General features: G+C 37.7%; 1 protein-coding gene across 1 annotated transcript in view; it reads left to right on the forward strand.

Moving 5' to 3' along the window:
* The window catches only part of Sema3d (semaphorin 3D), a 191,657-nt gene that overhangs the window by 151,707 nt on the left and 12,909 nt on the right, over nt 1-27,041 (forward strand). Inside the window, exons 10-16 of the mRNA XM_042272919.2 lie at nt 620-689; nt 4,582-4,726; nt 15,054-15,276; nt 16,452-16,540; nt 18,717-18,758; nt 22,004-22,161; nt 24,667-24,731. Of these exons, the coding sequence (XP_042128853.1) occupies nt 620-689; nt 4,582-4,726; nt 15,054-15,276; nt 16,452-16,540; nt 18,717-18,758; nt 22,004-22,161; nt 24,667-24,731 (792 nt within the window). The remainder of the gene's footprint in view (nt 1-619; nt 690-4,581; nt 4,727-15,053; nt 15,277-16,451; nt 16,541-18,716; nt 18,759-22,003; nt 22,162-24,666; nt 24,732-27,041) is intronic.

A 27,041-nucleotide genomic window follows, 5' to 3' on the forward strand; every position in this document is an offset into this window, starting at 1 on the left:
TTTTTAAGAGAGGCTGCAGACAGATTTCTTATTTCTTCTTTTTTATTCCTCTCAAATCTAGTTCTGGAAAGATTTTAGTTGCATATAAGGTCAATATCATTATCTTCTAATTTTATTTTCAAGTGGACAAAACAATTAAGTCTTCCAATGACTTCAGTGTTTTATGTATTACTCATATTGAAAGTAAACATACCCATACCTCTCATCATCCTGTAAAACATTCTGGTACTTCTTGACTATCAGTGCTGTATTCTCTGCACAAATACAGCCTAGTATTTTCATATTGAAATACTAGGCTGAAGCCATTACAGCACAACATGTTTATAAACTGTTAGGCAAAATCTTCCTTTACTGTCTGGTTTCCATTTTATATGAAATCACATATTCTTAGTTGGAAATAGTCATGGAGACTGTCAATTGAGTCATCTCACTGACGCAGACCACTAAGAGGTTGTCACATAACTGGTAAGAAAGCTTTTACCCCTAATTCCTTAATGCTGCAGTGATTCATCTTTATTTTGGACAGTGCTTAGAGTTCTTGAAGTATTATATATTATTAAAAAGCAAATGTAATACTGAAAAACAAAAATATGGTACATAATTATTTTTCCATTAACAGAAGACATTTATTTGCTCCCTACAAGAGATGAAAGAAATCCTGTAGTATACGGAGTCTTTACCACAACCAGGTAGGTTGAACACAATCCTTTTTTTTAAAGTTTTTTTTTTTTTAATATATGAAGAGATTTATTATAAGGAATTAGTTACAGGATCATGGGTCTTTGCTAGACAATTCCAAAAACCAAAAGGCATGCTGCTGGGAAAAGGCAGGGAAGTTGAATTTTGAACATGGCCCAAATTACTTCAGCGGCAGAATCTGAGGATAACTTCGCTGGGTTTTATAAGGCTTGTGAATTTATTGAATCAGGTTCACCCAGATTATCAAGGGTAATCTCCCTAAAATCAACTGATCATGTACTTTGATCATATCTATTAAATACATTCATTGAGTAACTAGCTTTAAGACATTAGCCTGGTGCAGCTGACACACCAGAAAAGGCCACCACGGTGTACACGGTTTGTCTGTGGTGGACAATGAGGACCTTTGCTGCCATGCCAAACTCTCATATCTGACCAGTCTGATGACAGTCCATTTTCTGCTCTCCTACCTCAAGCTTGAAAAAGAGTTTTGTTTTGGTTTATTATATATATATTTTACTTTTATGTGTTTGTGTCCATGTGTACGCATGTGCAAGTGCATGTGGATGCCCAAAGAGACCAGAACAGGGCATCGGATATTTTGGAGTTGGATTTACAGGCAGCTGTGAACTGCCTGCAGTGGGTGCTGGAAACTGAACTCTGGGTCTGTGCAAGAACAGCAAGAACTCTCGTCCCCCAGCCATCTCTCCAGTCCCAAAGAGAATGCTTTTAGTCCTTGAAATTTTTCCTGTATATGAGTCAAATAGTTGTTTCCTTGTCTGGTTCACAGACCTTTGTATTCGTCCACCGAGCTTCATCTCCAGCTCCAAACTAACACAGTTAGAGCAATTGCAATTGCCATCGCTGTGACCAAACACCCAAAAGAAGCAACTTTTCAGAGAAGTAACTCACCCTTCGAAGATGTAATCCATTACGGCATGCCCCAGGAGCTTGCTCACCCTTGGAAATTATGAAGCACAGCAAGACTAGGGCCAGAAGCAGAGCTGGGCTATAATTACCATGGCCTACTCCCTAGAGACCCATTTTCTCTGACGAGGTCCCACCTCGCAAAGGATGCACAACCTCCCAAAATAGCAATGCCAACTTGGGAACAGTTGTTAAAAAAGAAAAAACCCACATGAGCCTATTAGGGGTACTTTAATCTTCAAACTATAACAGTAGCTAGTTGATCTTTTTAATTTTCCCTCATATTTGCATAGCACACCTATTTTCCTCATTTGACCTGGCTTTTGTGTTTGTTAGAAATCTATTCATATGCATTCTCTTTATACCAGCATGGTGGCCACTATGCTAATTACCACAGAAAATGTTCACTCAGTCCCCAGAACATTCCTCTTATTTCAGATGCATCAATGACTCAGCTGAGCACATGTCACTGCACACATGAAAAACGCGTCTCTAATACGAAGTCACAGTATAAAATTGTTAGGTATAAGAAAAGAACATATGCATGGAATGTTCATAATTAGTGCTTTCCAGATGTGTGACCAGAGAGGTGGGACTAAAGAAATGCCTGAATGAAGGACCAAGTTGATTGACAAAACAGTGTGGAGCACTGTTGACTTAGAACCTATCACATCACAACCCCCTTGTCACCGTAACAGGTAGATGTGGCTGCTCTGAGAGTCCACTAAACTACTCTCTAAGATGAGTGGCTGATTCCTATCCATGAGGCCAGACTGAAGCTCGTCCTCTTCCTATGTCTGTGTTCATGTCTGGTTTCTGCATAGTGCTGCCTTGTGATATCAGTGAGATTCTGTGACTTCCGTGAGTTAGGAGCAGCATCTACAAATCTTTTATAAAGGTGTGCTCCCTACTGTCTTCATCCTATTTAATTCGTTTACTTACTTTTGGCTCTGTTTGAAGCACACAGACACTTCCCTTGCATGCCTAGACTACTTCTAAATTTTGCATATATCTTCCCTTAACTCTTTGTCAATGGGCTTCCACATTAGGATGAGAGGACCTGGAAGTTGTTATTGACAATGAAAGAAATGACTCTGGTCTCCTCCTTTGAATAAGTTCCTACAATTTACAGTTTATTTCTTTCTGTGGCAAGATCCTCATAAGCTGGAATTTTCTATGGATTCAGAATATATTGAAAAACAAAGACTGTTTAATTAATTGTGAGACTTAAGATGGAAATATTTTATTATGGACATTAGGAAGACTTCCCAAGAGCTGCTGTTTGGGAATCCATTTTTCTATTAGTGTGCAATGAATACTGAAAAAAAATGCAAGAGGAGCAATCGCCTGCATTGGCTCAAGTATCTCAGTTCTAGTTTTCTTGGCCCCTTTCCATGCAAAATCTTTCTTTGAAGTTGAAGTTGATGTGTGTTCCACACACAGATGTAGATATGTGCCAGGGAGACAGAGCCCCAAGATACTTCTTTTTTCCCTTTTCCTATCAAGTTTCTGCCCACCCAGAGTGTGAAGTTACAAATCAGCTCTTTGTTCCTGGTGTTCTTTGTTGTTTTATTTTTAATGCTGCCCTGAAGACTGAGGTAATTTTGGAATGCATGCCATATCCTTTGTCTAGTGAAAAGACATAATTAACCTCTAATAACGGTGCGTTATTTCTTTATTATAAACAAGCAGATATGTGATTATTATCACAATATCACTTTCCTCTTATCTGCCTGCTTACCATTACCTTCTGACTCTGATGTCTCCCACTGACATCATTCCAAGAACATTAGTGTTCGAGCTTCTCATGTTAAAGAGTCCTTAGCTTGTGTAAAGCAGGGGTGATGTCACTTGGTCAGAAAGGGTCATCTTAGTTTTAAGAACAGGCCTCAAAGAAAATGTGTTTTGCTTTCCAGAAATGAAGCAAGAAAGAAATACCTGAAGGGTGCTAATGATTATTCTCTGTGTTGTAGAGTTTTAGAATTCCTGTGAAAATTTTAGCTGCTTAGTATTTCTGCTGAAACCACATGATTTGGGGCACATTAAGTATTAAGTAGACTACTATAATTCATAAGCCCAGCTCATGAAATGAAAGTTCATTTCTGCCTTAAAAATTGTTTAAACAAAATCACTTGAACAACACATTCAGTATCCAAATTCGAGATGTACACCTACTTTTAGTAGACTGATAAAGGCTAGAAAGTGGTTAGGTCAGCAAACACACAAACCTGACAACCTTATTCTATCCCCTCAACACACTATTGAAAAGAGAATCGAATTTGCTCCTCTCCCAGAATTACATGTCATACACAAACACAACAATAATAACAAATAAAACAAGAAGTTTCAAAAAGACAGATAAATGGTATGTTTTTTTATATATCTAAATAATTACTGTTTTAAACACAAATAACATTTTTTCATTTTCATTTTAAGCTCTTTGTAAGTATTATGATGATTTCAAAAACTAAACAATATGTAAATAAGCATCATACTTAATCATTTCTATCTTATAGTTTTTCTGAATCAGTGGTTCTTAATATGTGGGTCATGACCCCTTTGGGGTCACATAAGATGTCCTGCATATCAGATATTTACATTATGATTCATAACAGTAGCAAAATGACAGTTATGAAGTAGCAACGAAAACAATTGTATGTTTGGGGGTCACCACACTAAGAGGAGCTGTATGAAAGGGTTGGGAAGGCTGAGAAGCACTGCTGTCAGTATAGAACTCCCCTCTTTCCTGGGGTCCCTGATGATCCACCTGGCAGCCCTCGTCCCTGTCACCATCAATGCTCAGTCAGAATTACTTGCCTATAAACTCCTTCATGACATAGGCACATATTTTGGCAATGCCTGTCAACTAGAATGTGCCATAGATTTTTCCACACAGCTCTGGGGTGCAGAATGTGCTCAGTGGGTGAATGACTGGATGGCATTCCTTTCTTTCAGCTCCATCTTCAAAGGCTCTGCTGTCTGTGTGTATAGCATGGCTGACATCAGAGCAGTTTTTAATGGCCCATATGCTCATAAGGAAAGTGCAGACCATCGTTGGGTCCAGTATGATGGAAGAATACCTTATCCCCGACCCGGGACGGTATGTACCCAAGTGAATAACTGAATTATTTCCTTAATTCCATATTCAATTCCTAATTCTATTATTACCAACTATGCCATTTCTTAAAGCCACATGTGCTGTCGATTTGGAAATAACTGTTATTTGTTTATACTGATATATTAGTATTTCCATTATTCAAATGAAGTTAAAAATCTTTTGAATGATTATTTTAAGTACTAAGGAACACACTGGATTATATTGTGATGGTTACTTTGTGATGACATTACAATATTTAGCTCAGATATTTCAATTTAGTTGTCCAGAATGCAAATTTTGTAAATTAGATGAAAATGCCAACTGAACAATTGTTTTGCTTCTACATCTCTGCATATATCTTGCATACATCTCTAGAATTTCTTAGTGTCTGGTTCTTCTTTTAAAGGCTCTATTGTTTAAAGTAATTCATTTAAATGATCCTCTTTCTTGACATGCATCTGTTTTTTCTTTATTCTGCTGAACTTTGAAATAATATGCAATTCTTAGAGTGGAAGAAATTCTAAATAACCTGGAGTACAAGACAATTTGATGGCGTGTACCTCTAATGCCAGCAGCCTGGAGGATGTAGTAAAAAGATTTTGAATTTCAAGCCAACCCCTAAACAGGCTAGAAAGGGAAGCTACTGGAAGGAGGAGGTGGGGGGCGGGAGGAGGAGGACTCATCTCCGTCCTCATTTATTTTCAAAAGTTGTAAACCACATTTAAAGCCAGATGACAAAAAGTAAAATGTATTTTACAATTCATGAATTTGCTAAAAAACAAAACCAGGCTTGGGAGACAGTTCTGGTAGCTATGGGAGCAAGAGGGCCTGTGCTTAGTTCTGGTAGCTATGGGAGCAAGAGGTCCCTTGAAACCAGAACAAAAGCTGAATGTGCCCGGCAGTGATGGCACAGGTCATTAGTTCCAGCACTGGGAGGCAGAGGCAGGCAGATCTCCAAGTTCTGAGTTCAAGGCCAGTCTGGTCTACAGAGTGAGTTCCAGGACAGCCAGGGCTACACAGAGCCACCCTGTCTGGCGGATGAGGGGGTGGGAGGCGGGGACGGGGGTGGGGGGCGGGGGTGGGGTAGATCCTGCAATACATGCCTGTAATCCCTCCCACTACTGCAGAGGCAGAGAAGAAGATCCTTTGGACTTTCTGGGTAGCCAAACTAGCCAAATGCCTGAGTTTCAGAATCAGTGAGAGACACTGTTTTCAAAAATAAGGCATAAATCAATTGGAGACATCGATGTTGACCCTGGCCGTCACATGCAGGTACACAGATACGCATACAAACATAGACATGAGCTCACACCTATAGTCACAAATAGCAGAAGCTCACACTTCAGTCTATGCTTTATAACTAGAGATTCTTCCAAACTCACTGTCAAGGAGTTTAATGTACTACATACCTATTTAAGAATAATTCTAAATATTTACACCAAGACATCTAAAATAATCATCAAATTCTACTTAGTATTGCTTATTTGTGCTTATTCTTTTTTTTTAAATTTATTTATTTATTTATTATAAACACAGAAGAGGGTGCCAGACCTCATTACAAATGGTTGTGAACCACCATGTGGGTGCTGGGAATTGAACTCAGGACCTCTGGAAGAGCAGTCGGTGCTCTTAACCTCTGAGCCATCTCTCTAGCCCCCTATTTGTGCTTATTTTTAAGAGGAAATAGCTGTTGGTAGGACTTTCTTAATTAACACCCTGACTTCCTGTTACATACTGTAATTAAACTTGTATGTATTATTATGCAACTATTTCTATTTTCCTATCATTATTCTTTAATATAAATTTGTTTTCAGGTTGTTCTGCTTTGATTATTAGGTATTCATTATTCATTTATTTTTAATCCATTAATTTATTTTGGGGTAGTTGTTATTTTTGTGCATATTTTTATATTTATATTATGTTGCTGTTTGTTTGTTTATTTATTTATTTGTAAAGAGGGTGAGTTTTCCTAGGGAGATATGGACTACTCAGGGTCCAGGGGCTTAGCTACATCTGACGTGGGGCATCTGAGGGAAAAATATCTATGTTCTTATGTCTGTTAACTTTATTCCTCTAAGACAAAATTCTATCAATTCAGCTATAGCTCCACCAGGCATTCAAGGCAGGAATAACTCTAGACATACCAAGATCTATACCCGTCTACTTTATTTCTCTGGGATGAAATCCTGTCTCCATAACTATAGTTTCGTCCGGTTCTCTAGCTCATAGTCCTGCTAATGCTTCCAGCCTCACCTTCGTCCTCTGTATGCTCTTTCTCCATCTCTGCTACTCTCTACTCCTGTCACTTAGAAAACTCTACCGAGGTCTGCTTACCCTCTACAGAACCTCTGCCATCCTCTCTTCTCTCTAGCCACCCTGTTCTGTCCTTGACTACAGAAAATTCCTGCCCTTTCTTTCTCTGGGCATGTGGTTCTCTGCCTCCTCAGGAATGTTGTTTTACTTCCCACCTAGATATGTAAAAACTTCCTTTGTTTTCAGTCAGTTGCTCTGGAGAACCACTTGGCCTCCTCAAGGCAAGGGGATGGTCTGAGCTTCATTAGCACAAGAAAAAAAGCTAGTAGTCTCCTACAGCTTGTCTCCTAAGCTCAGCAGGGGAGTTAGTAACTTAGTAGGTTCAGCAGGTCTGGGGAGCTGAACTGTTTGCCAATTGGTCTGGGCACACAAGGATTTCATAGCAGAAGACAGCTGAAATATTAAAGGCTGGGTAACACCAAATATTCATAATAAATGGCTTTGCCAGACACTTGGCCGGTCAACGTTTAGCTGTAATACATAGCTGAATATCTATGATATATTCTTGTGGCCCGCAAGAGGGAGATGCGAAAACACCAGAGAGACCAAAGAAACTATTACATCCACATCTAGATTGGAGATGTTTCCTATGTCACTACATGGGTGAAGGGTTTCTTTCAGGAGCCTGGGTGGTTCGCAGGCCATTACATCACTAAGAACCCCCACTTCACCTGTGATGTAACTGCTTGCATTTTTAAGTTTGCAATACATCACCATGCAGCAAAGAGCTAAAGGCTGTATAACAGGCATGTACAGCTCATTCGTCTTGGCTGAGACGATGTGTCCAGTTGTTTCTTCTGCTCCCTTTTCTCTTCTTCCTATCCCTGATAGCCACCACATTGATCTTCAGTTCTCTGAATTTAACTACAGTAATACTTTGTTTAAGTAAATCCCAGACTTCTGTGAATGGATTGCTTTACTCGGCATCAAGATAAAAACTCTTTCATCTGACATATAATGGAATTTCTTTTCTTTTTATGGCTGATAGTATAACAGTGGCGTGTATGTGTGTGTGTGTGTACACATACTCATTATTCATACATCTGTCAGGCTACATTTAGTTGTTCCACATCTTTGCTACTTTGAATAGGATTGCAATGAACCTAGGAATGATCACACAACTTTCAGGTACTGATTTGAATTCAAGTCATTACAGTTGGATTTTTGTTTGTTTGTGTTTTTTCCCCCAATCATCTGGATATTATAATTGGAATGGTTTTGAACTGGGACAATCTACATTAATTACAATAAATAATTTTCATTCACAGCCACAGCCATTGAATCTTATCATACCCATTAATTGAACACAATTATCAAAATGACTCCATACCAACATTGCTTTGTAGTTATAATGTAAGTGAAAGAAACTGCAGTGAGGCTTGCTGTCTCCATTTTCTCAGTTACTGCCTGAAAAAACTAAATATTGCAGAAGGCTCACAGAATGCTCATTATATATGTCACTTTTAGGCACATAGCCATTTCTCAGAAATGGCAATTAGTAACTCCCACAAAATCAGAAAATACATGTTAGTGTTTTTCATCAGTGATAAAAGAAACACAATATGTCAAATAGACTGGTCTACTGCTGCACACTCAAAATAGCTATAACCAAATTTTGAAATGGCTAAAAGGAGGCACAGGTTTTTAACTTCTTTGTTTCCTTACTTATTCAGTCATTTTCAACGATTCTTATTATTTTATTTGCTTATAATTATCATCTTGTTTTTACATTGCAAATATTTTATTTACTTTTGATTTATTTAAAAATAAATTAATTTTAATTGTAATGCTGACATTGAGTTAGAAACATCATGTATCTGATGTGAAAATCTATTACACAAGTGCTTTTACCAAATGAACTTTACCACTTTAAGTAACTGCATTCATAAAATCAGTGAAATTAAGTTTCACAGACTATCAAGTGACTACCCTTGTAAAATTTGAGAAAGTAAGAGTTAGAATGAGTGATAGAGACATCATAACTCACCCTCAAATTACACTGGAGGAAACTAGTGTCCCAAATAATTAAATAGCATACCCAATCTCAAATTACCCAACCAGCAGAATGAATGGGGCTGCTGGGTGGAGTTTTATGGCCAGTCCTTCCTTTGTCCTTTGATATAATATTTACCTCTTTCGAACATTCCCGCATGAGTATGCCTGCATACCCTATCCAAAATTCTTTATATTTATTTTATATAATCTTCTGCCACAGTCTCCTATCTGTGTTTAATGAAAGTAAGAAACTATACAGCTATATTTTCCCCCAATTCAGAAATCTTAAATAAAATTATAACTGAATATTCCTTATGATGGACATTTGATAAATACTTATATGGTGCCTCACTATATTCTTTTGTTGTTGTTTTGAGACAGGGTCTTATGTAGTGCAGATGAGCCTCAAACTTGCTATGTAGTCAAAAATGGCCTTGAACTCCTAACCTTCTTGACCCTCCTTATTCTTACTCCCAAGTGCTAGGATAACAGATGTGTGCTAACTCACTCAATGTACTTCATACATTCTTAAAACATAATCATAATATTAATTCATTAACACAGTTGTGTGGATGAGGAAAATAACAACTACCATTCATACATGTTCATGGTCTCATGAGCTTTAAAGTGATAGACTTTATTAAGTTAGACTTAGGTTATATAAGGAGCTATGTATAGAGAGCCCTTCTAAGTGTTAAGCAAGACAACTAGAGTCTTGAGTTGTTTCTCCAGGGCTTGGTCAGTCCTCAAATGAGTACAATGAAGCTCTGTAGTCTTGCAACACTTGACATTTTTATTTTAATATAGGGGAATGTTTCTAATGTCAATGAAAGATTTGCTGAATATAGAATTTGTTTCCCATACATTGGTTAGAGCCTTTGCTTTTGTATTTTCTGTATCCATAGTATTTTTATGATTGAACACCGAGTTGATAGCCCAGTAGGGACCTCAGTTAAATGCTTACAGGCTTGGAGTCATTCCCATCTCATTTAATTTTCTTGGTTTTGGTAGAATGTTGTACCACTGTGGACCAATGCCAAATCTCAATTCCTAGTCCACGATACTCTAAGTTAATAAACCTGCACACTCACAAAGATTTTACCTAGGTGACTGACTCTTCTGCCCTCTGGTGTCTGAAGAGAGCAGCTGAACAAATCAACAAGTGCAGAAGAATTTTTAGAATCTTTATTTTCCTGTTCAGTTTGGTGATGTGAGGTTCTGACTGACATAAAATATCAAAACAAAACAAAACAAAAACAAAAAAGAATGGTACAAATTAGACAAGAAAGACAAACTGGAAACAGGCTAAAACTAATAGTCTGAAAAAAAATCTCAATCTCAGGAAGATTTGTAAAAGATTATTTCAATTTTGAGAATTGATCTACTAAAAATAATTTAATACAGTTTTAGCAAATAAAGATATTTATTTTACAGTGTCATTCTGTTTTGACAAGGATTTGTGTGTGTGCGCGCTGTGTTTATTTTGTATGTGTTATGTGTACACATGTGTATATGCACATGCAGCTGTGGGGTGTCCTTCTCTGTCACTCCCTGTATATGATTATCTCGGAGGCAGCCTTTCTCAATGAATCCGGAGTTCACCACTTTGGCAAGACTACCTTGTATCTTACCAGCAAGCCCCAGGCATCCTGTCTTTGGGCCTCCATTACTGGGGTTACAGCTGGGTTCAAATGGACCTGTTTTTCATGTGGCTACCAGGGATTGGAACTCAGGTCCCCATGCTTGTGTGGCTAGCATTTCATGAAATGAGTTAGCCTCCCAGTCCTGAGAAGGCATTTTCATAATTTGCACATTAGTGTAAAATGCTGCCCAATGTTTACTCAGAAGTAGAATTCAGTTTTAAACCATTCTTCTCTCCAAAGCTGAAAAGAGCATCTGCTTTCACAATGTAGATGTATATCGGAAACATGTTCTACTATCTTAAAACTATTTTGCCCTAGTTTTCAAATTTTGTAAAAATAGTAATTCACTTTTAATTCCTTTCCAAATGACTACTGCTTTCACTGTCAACTTATTCTGCTTCATTTTGAATTATCAAAACAAATGATTATCATAAATCCTCTATTTTATTGATAGAGACTAATGGATTAATAGGTGATATCATTGATTTGTATAGCCTTAGTTTTCCAGATGGACATGGTTCAATCATAAGTGGTGTACTCACTGTGAGAATTTCTTGATTTGAAAGTTTACAGTAGAGTTGTGCCTCAAGAAATACAACTTCCTAAACCTGAAGTTTCTGCAGAGTCTGACAGAACAGACATCAGGACCACCCCATGGCTAACTAGATCTAGGCTGCTTCTCCAAAAACAGTGAGAGGCAACTTACTTTAAATAGGCATTCACCTTTCCCACTTGTTTTAAAAGCACAACCTCAGCTTCTAAACTGGGCTCCCCAATTCCCAAACTACCTACTATGTTCAATAGTATTTTGATTTTTCTATTACAGGAATTCCTCTAAAGGAAAGGGATTCTGAAGGACAGGGGAGTGGGGCTCAGAAAGTTCCAGTTCCTTGTATTAATTTAGAGTTTTTTATGCCCTAATGGCCATATACTTAGGGTCTTTCTTTGTCAATCTATTTAAGATTGAGGCTTAGAGGAATGATCGGGGGGTGAAATTCCACTTATAAAATTTTCATTTTCAAATTATAATACAAATTAGACTTTTTAAAAATCTATCACACACAAAGCGTGGTGTGCTTATTTCTCTGGTTTGCACAGTTGAAAGCCCAGTTTCCTCTTATTAGTCATTGCTCTGATTAGTTTATGAGGAAAATGGGGCCTGGAGGAAGCAGAAAGCAGCCGGCATCATGGAATGGAGGACCTTTTCACAGCTCTCTGCAGCCTTGCCACAACAGCGTTCTTTCACTGGATAAAAAACCACTTTTCTTCTCTTCTTATCCATTGCTTCCTGCTGCTGTCCTGAAGGCTCTATACAAACGCCTGGACCTGCCAAGCATAACAGAGTCACACCTAGGCAAGTGCAGCCAGCTGGCTGCTGTGGGCTGCACCCTGGCATCTCAGGGTTAGTCTAGGAGGGCTCTCTTCTCTCTTCAACTTTTGCGATATATCCAGCAACGTGTTGGCGTTTTAAGTCTGACTAACAGCTTTCTGATCTATCCTTTTCTTCTCTCAAAGTTTAAACTGTCTTAAGAGTTTTTGAGAAGAGCAAGGAAACACAGTTAACCAATTCGAATTCCTGCTTTTCATAGATGGCAAACAAATACTAGGAAAACATAGGAAGAAACAAAAGATATTATGTGGGGTAGGATGATTAGCTGAATTATGACAACTTGGTTACAAATTTAAATGAATATATGCATACCCCAAACTAATACCTGGGATATACAGCTTCAGTGGGAATCTTCAGAGGAAAATTAGTAACTGCATATGGCTTTTCTTAGATGTGGTATTTCTTTACATTTTTTTTGTTTGTTTGTTTCTTTGCCCTTTATGGGACTTTCTTTCCTGCTTTACCTGCGTAGCTTTTTGGCATCCTCAGTTGTGTGTTACCAAGGTGAACCTTCCCTGGGTTGAATGTACTAAAACAACACTATTTGGCTCATCCTGTTCTGCCTTAAACCTCAGGGAGTAATTACACTCCAAAACCTCTTTTCGCTTGTGTGAGCACAGCACTGAGGACCCGGGATCACTCCTAGCAACCAGGGGCCAAGGGTCTCAGCAGAACACTGGCAGCATGCCACAGGGAAATCTGCCCTAAGAAGAAAATGTATTTCCCAAAAACTTTCTGTAGCTTTCAATAGAAACCAGGTTTCCTTTTCTCTTCTCTTTTTATCCCTTAGATTTTATTACATGAGAATCTTTCAGAACCTATCAGAGGCAAGCTGGGAAGAAAACTGTCAGCTACATGTTTACTAAATGATTAGATCTTAACTTGCAATGTCTTACAAAGAAATGTATAATTGTTTTAAAATTTGATACCAAAAACTGTGGCTTGGATATCATGAATTAAGTCCTTTGAAATTTTGTCTGCTATGTACCTGCAGATATGAAGTATAAAGAGTTTGTTTTCCTTAAGTTGAAGGGCTCTTTCCAACGTGTGAGGTAGGCAAAATCTTGCTTTTAATGACAAATCAATCAGATTGAACTGAAGGTGTTATGAGATATGAGCTCCTTCAGAAATGGCCACTGAGTGAGACTCAAATGTGCATCTGTAATCGGCAACAAGCTTAGTATTATCTGTGCCTACGTTCTTTTCAAGTCTGACTCAATCTACTTACTACAGGGCTCCTGCCACTGTGGAGCTGACAGATTCTCTTTGGATGAAGGGGAAATGCACAAAGAGGTGATGGAGCACACAGATTTCGATCTTCAGACCAGCCTCCAGTGGCAGGCACTCAAATGGCTAATGATGCAGGCCATATCTCTTTCCTACAGACCTGGGGCAAATAACTAGACATCAGGAGAGGATCAGCTTCTTAATGAAAGACCTTTGTAACAGATAGATACTCTCAAATTAATTAGAAAAGCACTAATGAGCTCTTGAAATTCTCAGTACAATTTCTGTGTTGGGCACTCTGGGTCATTATGATTTTATTGGTATGAAACTTGGAGTGAGAGCTGTCCATTATCACTTACTCATGGATCTTCAGCTAATAATGCCCCTCTTGACTTCCGAGGAGGAGATTCTGAAGCACTGGTATAATCCTAATTAGTGCCTAGTTTAAATGGTTTTCATCAGTAGGAACTTTATTCCATGTCATCTTTTTAGAGAAATTTAAGATTTTTGTTTAGTTTAGTTTTTTATTTTATTTTGACAATGTCATGATACTTTTATAGAGACTTTCTCTGGTATCATTCATTTTATTCTATATGCTTGTATTGATCAAATATAGTTTTTAAGATCTGAAATGTGATGATGTTATCCTACTAAGATCTGAAATGTGATGATGTTATCCTACTAAAGGCAGCTTCCTAGAATGTAGTTTTTGAAACATAAATTAAATTTACAATATAAAAGAGTATATACCTTGTAAAATATTCAAATTGTAATGTCATTCCTTCTTTATTTTGGATAACTACATACCAAATTCAGTGAATTTATATCAAATTGTGCTTGATATAAATTAAGTGTGACCACCAGAGGGCAGTTGATGCTAACTCTTTCTCTAATATGTGCTCCCAGGAAGCTGTTTGAGGCAGGAAGGGGCCTGTAGTATATACAAAGAGCCTAGGCTTAAGGAAACAGCACGCAGGATGGGGCACAGTTCAATTTTCACAGCAGCTATAGCAGAAGTGGATAATTATCATTTCAAACCATTAAAATTCTTTTGGAGATAATTTTGTGACTTGTTGATCTGTTTCAATTTTTAATAAATGTGGTTAAATTGGAAGGGAATCCTAAGTTTATTTAAAATTACAAATAAAGTTTTTCCATACATTCTTGTGTTTATAGAATATTTTCACGCCAGTTTCTTCAATGTAAGTTTCTAGTACCGTCCTTAGAAACTTTTTGGAGGGTAATGCGATTTGATTTCACTCTACAACATAGGCTGGCCTTGAACTCTGTATTAGTTTTGGCTGTCCCTGTGCCTGGATGATCCTGCCCTGACCCTGGTCCAGAATTGCAGGGATGCACCATCCTGCCTGATTAGAAAAATTAATTTTTATGGAAAATAATGATCTTTTAAAGGAAGTAAGATTACACTGGAGAAACTTTAGAAAATTCAGGTAACGTCACATAATTTTTAATGTTTTTTGTTTTGTTTTTGAGACAGGGTTTCTCTGTGTAGCTGTGCGCCTTTACTGGAACTCACTCTGTAGTCCAGGCTGGCCTGGAACTCACAGAGATCCGCCTGCCTCTGCATCCCGAGTGCTGGGATTAAAGGCGTGCCCAAACCCAGATTTCACTCTAGTGAAAGTAGAGTGCATTATCGCACGTTGGTGATTCCTCTACAGCTCTGTCATCTATTTATTATCCATAGCATTCACCTCTCAGGTGCATATGCAGTGTGTTTATTCCTGTACTTATTTCTTTTCAGTGTCCAAGCAAAACCTATGACCCACTGATTAAATCCACCCGAGACTTTCCTGACGATGTCATCAGTTTCATAAGGCGGCACCCGGTGATGTACAAGTCGGTGTACCCAGTGGCGGGAGCGCCGACCTTCAAGAGAATCAATGTGGACTACAGACTGACGCAGATAGTGGTGGATCACGTGGTTGCTGAAGACGGACAGTATGATGTCATGTTTCTGGGAACAGGTACCCTCAAACCACACTTTCAGCCAAAGAAATTGAAGTGTTCATTAACGGTTAAAGAAAACAAAAACTTCCAAAATATTTATCTGCCAAAATCAAGTAAACATCTGTTAATGCCTTGCCAATGTTTTCTGAAATTGTTTAGCTCGTGAATTTAAATGATCATATATATATATATATATATATATATGTGTGTGTGTGTGTGTGTGTGTGTGTGTATATGTATGTATATATATATACGTATACATATACATTTACATGTACATTTATATATTCATACATTTTTACACAACAAATTATTGCCTTTTGTGATTCTCAAAATTAAGAAAAACATAATGCAATAATACTATTCAGGTGGCAATAAAGACAGCATGTACCCTCAGAACTTCACCCTGTATTTTACATGCTACCTAATAAACTGAGCATTTCTGCACTAGAAATTAATGCGTTTTAAATTCTAGATATTTTACTGGAACAGGTTTCTAAGAATGTGAAACAATTTTATAATTATTTGACTTTTAAATACTGCAATGGTTTTGCAGAAATTAAGTTTATTAGGAAAGATCGCGTCGTAACTAGGACCTTTGGGCGCCAGCTGTCCAGCCTGATTATGTCACAGATGGCAAGTGCAAACCCCGATAATCTAAGGGATGCTCCATTTCCGAGACTGCGGGGATGACTATTTAAGGGTCAGAACTTTAATTAGTATGTTATTAATTCTCATGAGCTAAATTTAATTTGCACTGGACGTCCAAAGCTCGTTCATAGGTCCTTAGCCCTTCACTATCATAAATAGCACTCAGCCACTAGGTGGCACTATGTAACCTTTCCTGGGGAAAATGTGGTGGCTTTAAAAAGTAAATTTTGCATTGTAAAATTGTATTTAATAGTTTTGAACATCTTAGAGTTATTTTTTATTCTATTATTTCAACTAATATTTAAATTAGTCTTATACATTTAGTTACCAAAAATACTGTGTATTTTCCCTTTATAAGTATCTGCTCTAGAAGAGCAATGTAGTATACAGTAGGCTTCATTTTTCACTACTTAATTTGGGCAACTTTCTTGGAAAGCATCCAGAGGAAAATGTGAGGGAAAAATTTGAGATTTCTAGGCATATGCACTCAACTAAATATTGGAGCAGAAACAGTGGGGTTATGGGTCCATGTTTTTTTCAGACATTGGAACAGTCCTCAAAGTTGTCAGCATTTCCAAGGAGAAGTGGAATATGGAAGAAGTAGTGCTGGAGGAGCTTCAGGTCTTCAAGGTGAGAGGGGACCCAGGGCTCCAGACAGGCTGAGACTGCACAGTGCTATTCGTGGACACTTGGTCTTTTCTCTGTTCTTCCCGGAGAAGTCTCCCACTGTTTGAATGGTCTAAGCATTGGGACAGGTCATAAGCAGGTAGCAAAGCACTCACTTCTGGTGCTGATCACAACACCACTGAGAGTAGCCGTGGGTCACCTCTCCTTACTGCATTCTCCTAGGGTAGCCACACTGAATGAAAGCCTGGGATCTCTTAGTACCCGGATGCTTTTCTACTTTATGAATGTTACTTTGCAATGTTTCCCTAAACGGATTGAGAAAACTGGAAAAGTTTATAAATCATGTGTAGGAGTCCTGATTTACTGTACTGAAAAAAAAAATAATGATAACAAGTTATGCAAGCCACAATCCTCTTACCTCTCAAAGGGAATTAGCAGGCCTGGAGGAAGAGTTCTTTGTTTTAAATTCTGCTTTTAACAACAAATACATTTTAGTGTGGCAGGCACTCTCTGTAGCTACTCTGTGGGATTTAGAATTATTTCATGAAAAATGAGACATTAGAAATAGTTATATTTCTTAGAAAATATGTTCTTTCATGTTTTTGTTTTTTTTAAAATGTTTATTAAAAACTGTTTCGATGTAAACATCCATTGCCTGGAAAGAACTGAGTCCTCCACTGTGAAGGGCTAAAGTTAATTATCATGCTGGGTTTTCCAGGATCCTGTTTACATTGTGATGATAATAGTGGTCAAGAAGTTAACAAGAACAAGACCTGCTATCTGGCCTCTTCCAAAACAAAATCCTGTGTGGTTCCTAAGGGAAAAGTTGATGTCAAACATAAGGGTGAATGAACAGGGGCTTAGTGAGTTTCCATCATGTGCACATGTATGATAACAAATCTTCTCCAATGGGTCTTAGAGTCAAGGATTAACTGTTATCTCAGTGGCCATAGATTTTTCTTGTTATCCTCCTCTTCTTCTTATCTATCTATCTATCTATCTATCTATCTATCTATCTATCTATCTATCTATCATCTATCTATCTATCTATCTATCTATCTATCGTGTGTGTGTGTGTGTGTGTGTGTGTGTGTTTGTGGTGTGTGTGTGTGTGTGTGTGTGTGTGTGTGTGTGTGTGTGTGTGTGCTGGAGATGAAGCCCAGGGCTGTTCACATGCAAACAACTCACCACTGGGTTAAGCCACCAGACTCCCTTCCTCCCCTCCCCTCCCCTCCCCTCCCCTCCCCTCCCCTCTCCTCTCCTCTCCTCTCCTCTCCTCTCTTCTCTCCTTTCCTCCTCTTTTTCTTCTCTCTTCTCCTTTTTCTCCTCTTCTCTACCTATGTCTCTTTTCTTTCTTTAATGACTTTATTGAGGTAAAATGTAATTAAAAGCAAAACAAAAACCCAAACATAATTTAATGGGAATGCCCATGCTTTTAAAATTAAGCACAACAAAAAAATTATTGGAACAAACTTTTTAACTTCAAAATTTTCTTTCACAGATTTTCTTAACTTTCTAACATCTATTGTTTGTCAATTAGTACATAAAAGCAATAAATGAATAAGTACCAGATAGATAATAGATATATAAGGTATCTTAACGAGTTGCCTGCCTTTTTTGTTTGTTTGTTTGGTTGATTGGTTGCTTTTCTATTCATGCTTGTGGTCTTATTAGAAATAAAATCTGACCCATATCATGAAACTACACATACTGATATCTTGAGGCATCACATAAGGAATATTATCATCAACAAACAGAACCATAACTTTTCAAACTCTGCTACTTAAACATGTTTTGAATCTTTGATGCAAGTAACATCAGAGTGGAGCAATAAATAATCATGGAGATGTTCTTGTCAGCACTAGTATGAATGATATGCCAGTATTAAGATGCAGATTTAGAACAAAGTGAAAACTTGTGAATAACTAGGAAGCATTTTCAACACAGCACTTCCTCATCCAGTTAGCTAGGTTCTCTCTGATAAAATACCTCAAGCATTTTCATCATGTCTATTAATGTAGAATCAATATACACTGCAAGAAAATAGCAAGGACTAAGGTCATTTTCTCCTCTCAGTGGGAGTCTGAACAGCCAAGCTTGACATAAGATAAAACAACATACTGGTTAATGTAAGGCTGTGAATGTTTTTACTGACATTTTGTTTTGTTTCTGTTCGCAGCACCCAACAGCTATCTTGAATATGGAGCTCTCGCTGAAACAGGTAGGTACTTTGTAATTACTGGTTAACAATTAACTTCAGAAGTCTCAAGTTCCCTGAATCAAAATTCATTTGCAGAATCTATTGAAACTGGAGACTAGAAGTTAAGTCATTAATAATGCAGAAAGTTGAAGCTTGCCTGTTTCTCCTCCGATTTATCGGCAGTCTTGGTTTCAGCCTTGCCTTGGGAGAATGGAGAGAAAGAGATTAATGGAATAGTGAATAGTGTGTGCTCCTCCCTTTTCCTCCCCCCCCAAAAAAAAGAGTGGGTGTCTGTTCTCCTGAGATTGTATTTCTGCTCAAGTCATAAGACATATATTTAAGATGCCAATCACAAGCATTGAAAAGGTATTTTAATTAGGGAGTCTAGGATTTCAAAGATGAACCATGGTACACAACACTGAAGTCAACCTTCAACACTTTACTCAATAACAATCTCTTAGAAGCAATTTTCTGAACTAGAGAACTCTCGTGTTTGTTATGAGTTTATTTAATTCTACTTGCTTAGTGATGCTTGGGATCAAACCTAGGATTTTACACTTATTAAGCAAGTTACTGAGTCCTTTTTTTGGGACAGAATCACATTATCTAACTCAGACACCACCTCCTGAGTATTGTGTTTGTTGACAGTCATGAACAAAAGGTGATTTTCTGTTTTTCAGTGCTGGGGATTGTCCCTAGGCCATTAAAAATATTAGACAATCATTTCACTTCTTCTACCACTGAACTATATCCTCATCCTTCTGTGAGTTTAAATAGAATGCTACATGCCAATGTTGTAGACAAAGCAATGTAAGTGTTAATGGTGGCCAATTTTGACAATCATGACTATATATAATAATAATTAACACTTCCCTCATATTATAATCCACATCTTGATAGAGTAGATTTAGACTTACCATTCCATTTCTACACATACACTCAAGATTTAAGAAAGCCATTTCAAAATATATGTCCCCAATTAAACTTGATAGCCCAGTTCTTAGAGGAAAGTCTAAATGGGTTTGTTCTGAGGCCCTTTCACTGATTTGCTCATTCAAAAACACTGATTGCTTGAATCTCTGCTATCGTGCTTTGAAGATACGGAGAAGAATGAGTGACATAGCATTAATCTCCCCTCCAGAAGCTCTGAGCAGACCTGACAGAGGGAGAAGGCCACCAACAATGCAGAGGACTAATTGAAGCATCCACCAGAAAGACAAATGAGAGAATGATTTGAAAAGGAGCCAGAAAGACCAGGGGAAGGGAGGGAAGGAAAGAGATAGACAAACTGTCATGAATGATGTAGTTAACAAGATAAATAAAAGAGGGATAGAAGGAAGGAATAAGAACGAGAAAAGTAAGAGTCTACACCTGTTTCTATTAAGTGTGTCTGAAATTTGACCTGAGACATATGTCTGCTTAGGGTAAGAGGAAGTGAGAGATGATTCTGAAGAAGTAAGTCTGAGTGTGTGAGACTCTACCTGTCCTCATGACGCTTAACAGCTTAAGGACAAAAGCCATTAACGTCCTTAAGCAGGGGAAAGTCACGAGAAGACCATCTGTTTAGAAAGCTCTGTCTGTGGAATGGAGTGGGCCCTCTGCAGAGGCTGGGGTTATGAAAAGAGGCTGGCGTGAGAGGAAGTAGTTAGAACCTTGCAAACAAGCTAAGCAAAGGAGGATACAGAGCAAAGCCAAGCCCCCAGCAGTGGGAGGGGTGGAAGCACATTAGAGCTCCAGGGATGAAGAGGAAGGTAGTGATGGTGATGAAGGTGATGAGGAAGGTGTAGTCATTCGCCATAAGCATTTCAGAGAATTGTGGAAAAACAGAAAACAGAATTCTTTGTGTTTAATGACAAGAAAATCAACAGAATTTAACAGGCGATGAAGTACAAGGTAAATTTCTATAAGTTGAGAACCTCTGTGCTTTTTATGCTAGAGTCTATTTCTGTGAGGTTCCTCCTTAATTCAAAGCTGAGAGCAGTCCCCTAGAGTTGACCATAAGTTTTTGAGAGCGGAGACGGAGACTTACTCACCTACACTATTCTTCCTTCGGCATCACCTCTGCTGCAGACACACACACATGGATGTATATGGGGAGTTCTGCGTGAATTCCTGGACTAGCTTTCAAAGTGTCATTTATTTGCTGTTTCCAGGATCCTACAGCCTTTGCTTTGTGGTAGGGTATTGCTCAAGTCTACCTGGTGATGTCTGCATAGAGATACTTAACATCTACTCTCCCAATTGTAACTTATATCCTTTCAGAGATCACTTCATCTAAAAATAGTGTCAGGAGTCTCTTTTAGTCAGTCCTCATGTTGACAGGCATGGCAGAGGCATGTCATCAATGTTGCCATTAATATCTGTGCTTTCTAGAGCCTACCAAAGTATAATTTCTACTATTGAGAAATAATTTGACATCTTAATTCCATAGTCGAGCGCTGGTTTTCTACCTTCTTAAATTATTGCCAAGCCTACTTTAAATTTCTAGAATGTTGTCTGTAGTTTTTATTGTTGTTGTTGTTTGTTTGTTTTAATTTTTTAGGGGCGTGCCACCCAGCTCCATATAAATACATGGAGACTTATTCTTATGAATACTGGGCCATAACTTGGCTTGTTTCTAACCAGCTTTTCTAACTTAAATTGTCCTGTTTCTCTTTAACTATGCTTTGCCTCCTGGCTTTTTATCTTTCTTTATTATTCTATATATCTTTCTTTCCTTCTTACTCTGTAGCTGGCTGTGTGGCCAGGTGGCTGGCCCCTGGCATCCCCTCTTTCTTCTTTTTTCACTTCTCCCTCTTCTCTCTTCCCTAGATTTCTCCTCCTATTTTTTCTCTCTGCATGACAGCTTCACCTATTCGTTCTCTCTCCTGCTTAGCTATTGGCCATTCAACTCTTTATTAGACCCATCAGGTGTTTTATACAGGCAAAATAACTCAGCTTTACATAGTTAAACAAATGCAACATAAAAGAATGTATCACATCTTTGCATCATTAAACAAATATTCTGCAGCATAAAAGAATGTGACACATCTTAAACTAATATTCCATAATAGTTGTCCATTTCAGTATTGACATCTTCAAAACAGAGTCCGGCTGGGATGGAAGAGATTGATTTGTTTTACCCTTCCTCACAATTCTGCACAAGCATTAACAGGTAGCAGGACACTCACAAATGGACTTGGAGCTATAAGACGATATTACAGAACAGTTGTCTCAAGACTAATGTGAGCAAAGGGGCTGATTTGTTTTCTCTGCTTGATTTGCAGCAACAGTTGTACATTGGTTCCTGGGATGGATTGGTTCAGCTCTCCTTGCACAGATGTGACATTTATGGGAAAGCATGTGCAGATTGCTGTCTTGCCAGAGACCCCTACTGTGCTTGGGATGGAAATGCTTGCTCAAGATATGCACCCACTTCCAAAAGGTCAGGGCGCTCCTCCCTCCCACATGGGTTTCTCACACGAAGGCCTTGCTTGTAGTTTAAGTTAAAGACAAATAGAAAACTCTGCCTGTGGAAGGAATATTACAATTAAAATAGTCAAACACTTTATATTAAGTGAAAGTTGGAGGATAAATCATGTTATAAAATTGTGGAATGTGGAACTTTAAAAAATCTGATAAATCATTATACAGTATTTTTAACAACTAACTATGGTAGTTTGTGCCTGTAATCCCACAACTCAGGAGGCTGAGACAGGAGTATTGTCATGAGTTCCAGAATAGCCTGAGCTACATAGTGACATCCTGTCTACCTCCCCAAATTGTTCTTATTAACTACTTTTTTCCACATTCCTGCCATCAGACTTCTAAATATGCACATATTTTCTTCTTTTGTTTTGCAAGTCATTTATAAACAATTATGTTTGTAGACGTGCCGACACAGCCCACAATACATGAGTGACTTGATTCAATTTTATTTTTACTCTAATAACTATAATTTGCCAATTTCTGTCACTCAGATAAGCTGTTTTCCTTAACATTGGTAGCTTTTTATTTTAAACACTTAGGAACATGCAGGAAAGCTCAACCATTGCATTATTCTACACACACAAATAAAACTTATCCAGAGTTATAAGATATACATTTTGACACTATTTTAATAATGAAACAATTAAAAATAATATGAATGCCTATCAGTAATACTCATGTTAGATGAGTGTTTTACCACCATTGTTTTTGAATGTACATATTAGTAACATTATTTTCTAAGGTGTTATTGAAAGTGTGTTCTTCTAGATTAAATTGTCAACAAATTATGTGTGCTTTTGGTTATTTTAATTTTCAGGTTATTTTGTGAACTTTTGATATCTTTTGATGCTTTAAGTGAAGAGCATGTATTAGTTTCACTATCACGTGGACATTATTTTATCTTAAATATTTCACCGATTTGTCAAATTTATAAACATTAGGACTCAACGGTGGTAGGTACTTGCTATACATCTGCACATATTGGTTAAAACACAGAAATTTTATATAATGTCTAGTCCATAAATTAAACATAAGTGGGTAAATATGATTATTAGGAGTTAAAAGTTGCAAGCACTTTGTTAAACTTTTCTGCCCAGAATAGACTCATCTTAGTGAGTCTTTGGGGAATTCTTTTCTAGAAGCTGAAAAACTAGTGTTCATTACTTGGCAATAAATGTTCGCTTTGATTAATTGATCTCATTCCTGAAGAAGCCAAGATTTAAAAACATTCATGACCTTATGTTCCTTACAGGACCATAATTTTTTTCTTCCTGTATTTCCCAAGACTGTATCTCTGATCTTACAGACATGCCACTGTGATGTGCTCCCTCACCTAACATAATGTCCATCAAGAGGCTACAGATGTGTACAATGGATGACTCTTTCAAGGTTGTCATCTGGGCAGCTTTGCCCCTGGGGAGCAGCCCAAGCCTCTGAGAAAGTTTACTGCTGTTTCTCTGATCTCTGAAATGACAACATGGACTGGAGAGAGTAGCAGGGATGGAGGGATCTGGAGGATTTCACAATAGAGTTAGATAGGAATAAGAAATGCGGGCGTATTGTGGCACAGTGTAGATTGTAGGTAATAACACTGAACTGTACAGTTAAGACAAACCAGAAGGGATTTGGAATATTTTTATTGAAAAAATTTTTTAAGGAGATAAATACATTTAACCCAATTTCAACATATCACACTTATATGTGTACATATAAAAATATTATGTAATAACATGTTAATATGTATAATATTAAGGTTTTTATGTGAAAATTAAAATGCTTTCTGTTTAAAAATTAAAGATAGACTAAGATAATGAAACTATGTTAAGGTATAAGACATACTGAGATTGAGTAGGAATGTGGCATTTCTTTTTAAATAGATATTGATTTCTCTTAAGGAAAATGTGACATAATGCAAAATCTCTTGTACTATTTTCACAATTACCAATATAGCTACATGTTTATTGATAATAATAAGTATGCATGTATGCCATATTGAACTTGTAGTTCTATTTCCAACTGAACATAATTAATTGAATAAAATGTGTAATAGAATCAAACTAGACACAATGAGGTTTCTTTGTTTATATGTACTTTCATACTCACTAGAACACTTTTGAATATTATGATTTTGACAGGCAGGAGAAGAAGAAGAGTTATTCCTGTGTCTTGTGTATAAACCTGGATCTTAGTCATGTTCAACTTGTTCTGTTGAATAATTTATTAAGTTAGAAAAAACAACAGTAGTTAAATGAAAATCTTAATACGAAACAGGATTTGTTGTGTTGGGACTTTTCTACCACAAGAATTTAAATTAATGTTTGATTGATGGGAACCCTGACCTGCATTTAGGTTGCACAGTAACACAAGTACAGTTTGCATCTGCCAGTGTTAGCATGAGACACAGCCTTTCTATATTCCAGTTACACTTGAAGATCTAATTAGCTTAATCTTCTTTCCATAGGCGAGCTAGACGGCAGGATGTAAAGTACGGGGACCCAATCACTCAGTGCTGGGACGTAGAAGACAGTAAGTATGGACTTAATGCATATTTCTTACCACTTACAATGCTAGCCTTCCAGTGTATTTTTAAAATTACTATATGAATCTAAACAACCATATATATGACTATCTCATTTTGTATAATGCTTTTATTATGGAAAAGCAACAGTTTTATAAACCAATTCCCTGTCTACTTGCCTAAGTGAATAATCTTTTGTTAAATCATGATTTGTTTCATATGTCTTTATATCCCTGTGCCATAGCATGTTTCTTCTTCTTCTTCTTCTTCTTCTTCTTCTTCTTCTTCTTCTTCTTCTTCTTCTTCTTCTTCTTCTTCTTCTTCTTCTTCTTCTTCTTCTTCTCCTCCTTCTCCTCCTCCTCCTCCTCCTCCTCCTCCTCCTCCTCCTCCTCCTCCTCCTCCCCCCCTCCTCCTCCTCCTTTTTTTTTTTTCAAGACAGGGTTTCTCTGTGTAGTTTTGGTGCTTGTCCTGGATCTCGCTCTGTAGATCAGGCTGGCCTCAAACTCACAGAGATCCACCTGGCTCTACCTCCTGAGTGCTGGGATTAAAGGTGTACGCCACCACCTCCCGGCCGCATGTTTCTTCTTTAGTGCTTTATCCATCCTTGTAAAGTTTGAGGATTCTGTTAGAGGCAAAACAGGATTTAGCCCCAACCATTTGAGAATCCTGAGGAAACTCAAAGACCTTAGAGGAGGGTCTGATAAAAAATTTTGGTGCTTATTAGAAAAAAAAATGTAGGTAGTCTGAACTTTATTTACATTCACTTATTCTTGTATACATTCAAGCAGTAAATGTGCATTAAGTAAGTTCCATATGTACTTAATAGATCAGAGTATACTGTGAGACAAAGAAATTCCTTAGAGTGCTTATGCCCTTTGGAGATGTCATAAAGTACAATTACTAGTATAGGAATTTAGTAAAAGGAGAGATTGCTAAAGGCCATGTTGATCAGCAGAAAAGATTCACGAAACAGAAGATCTTGAAAATCTGAATAGGGGAGAGGTAGGATGGTAGAAAGGAGGCTTGGTAAGTGAATTGAAAATGGGAAAAATTTAAAAACTATAGACAGCTTTGAGATTGTATTTATTGTCATGTGTCTCTCCCCCCCACACACACAACATACTTTTTTTTTCTTCTTGGATACAGGGCCTCACTGTGTATGTAGCCTGGCGTGCTGCTGCCCTGGGACTTGATAAGCTTTGTAAACCAGGCTGACCTTTAGCTCACAGAGATCCTCCTTCTCTGCCTCCTGAATGCGCACACACACACACACACACACACACACACACACACACACACACACACACACACACACACACCACTCCTGAGGGTGAGGAAAGGAGAATATGTTTTTTCATCACATTGTTACTGACCAAAAAAAGACCTAATTCTTCATAGTTAATAACTGGTGGGCCAGCAGTCATTTCTTGATTGGAAAACACGGTATGTGTTTTTAACTCCTAAGTTCATACTTCTACAAAGGAAGTGTTCTGGTACAGACTACGGTGTATGCCTTTTTATTCTAATGTGAATGTGATTCACTGTTATGTCTATTGTTAAGTTTAGTGAACATCATTGCAGGGTATGAATTCAGTCCTTTACACATAGTGAGGATGTGTTAATGAACAGAACACTATCTATGCATTCCTGGACATTCACATGTGTGTTAGGGAAAAGAACAAACATAAAACAGGAAAAAGAAACACTATGTTGGATGACGACAAGTGCCATAAAGAAAGTGAAGAAAGTACAGTTATTCCCTCAGGCACTCACAGTAATTGCCTCCCTTCACCAAGTCCCATTCCTGCTATAAACCATTGCACAAGATCTCCTTAAATCATCTTCCTGCCTATTCCCTTCCTATGGAGGACACTGTCAACTTCTTCCATTTCAAATCCAATAGACAATTTTTATTTTTGATTTTTATATAACCTGCAACTCTTTCCTCTTTGAAACACTTTGTTCTCTAGACTCACGCTTACCAGTTAGGAAGTTTTGTGAGCTTACTCTACACCCTTGTTAACTTGAGTCAATAATGGAAGTTGATCAATATCAGAAAATCATCAGACACAACAAATCCAGCCTACTTGTGCTCAGAGAGATAGTATTCTGCACACTTACACTGCTGTGGCACTGTGTCCTTCTGGTCGACCTCTTACCTTGCAGATTGCACCTGCTGCGTTTTCTCAACTTTCTTTTCCATTTTCTCATTGTATGTTTGTTTTTTCCTTCATGTAGCAATAGATTCTCCTTGATTCTCAGATTCATAGCTAACTTTCCTGTCCTGTCTGTTAGGCATGAATGCTTACATTCCTTCC

The sequence above is a fragment of the Peromyscus maniculatus genome, chromosome 3 (genome assembly GCF_049852395.1).
Source record: "Peromyscus maniculatus bairdii isolate BWxNUB_F1_BW_parent chromosome 3, HU_Pman_BW_mat_3.1, whole genome shotgun sequence".
In the NCBI taxonomy this organism is placed as follows: Eukaryota; Metazoa; Chordata; class Mammalia; order Rodentia; family Cricetidae; genus Peromyscus; species Peromyscus maniculatus.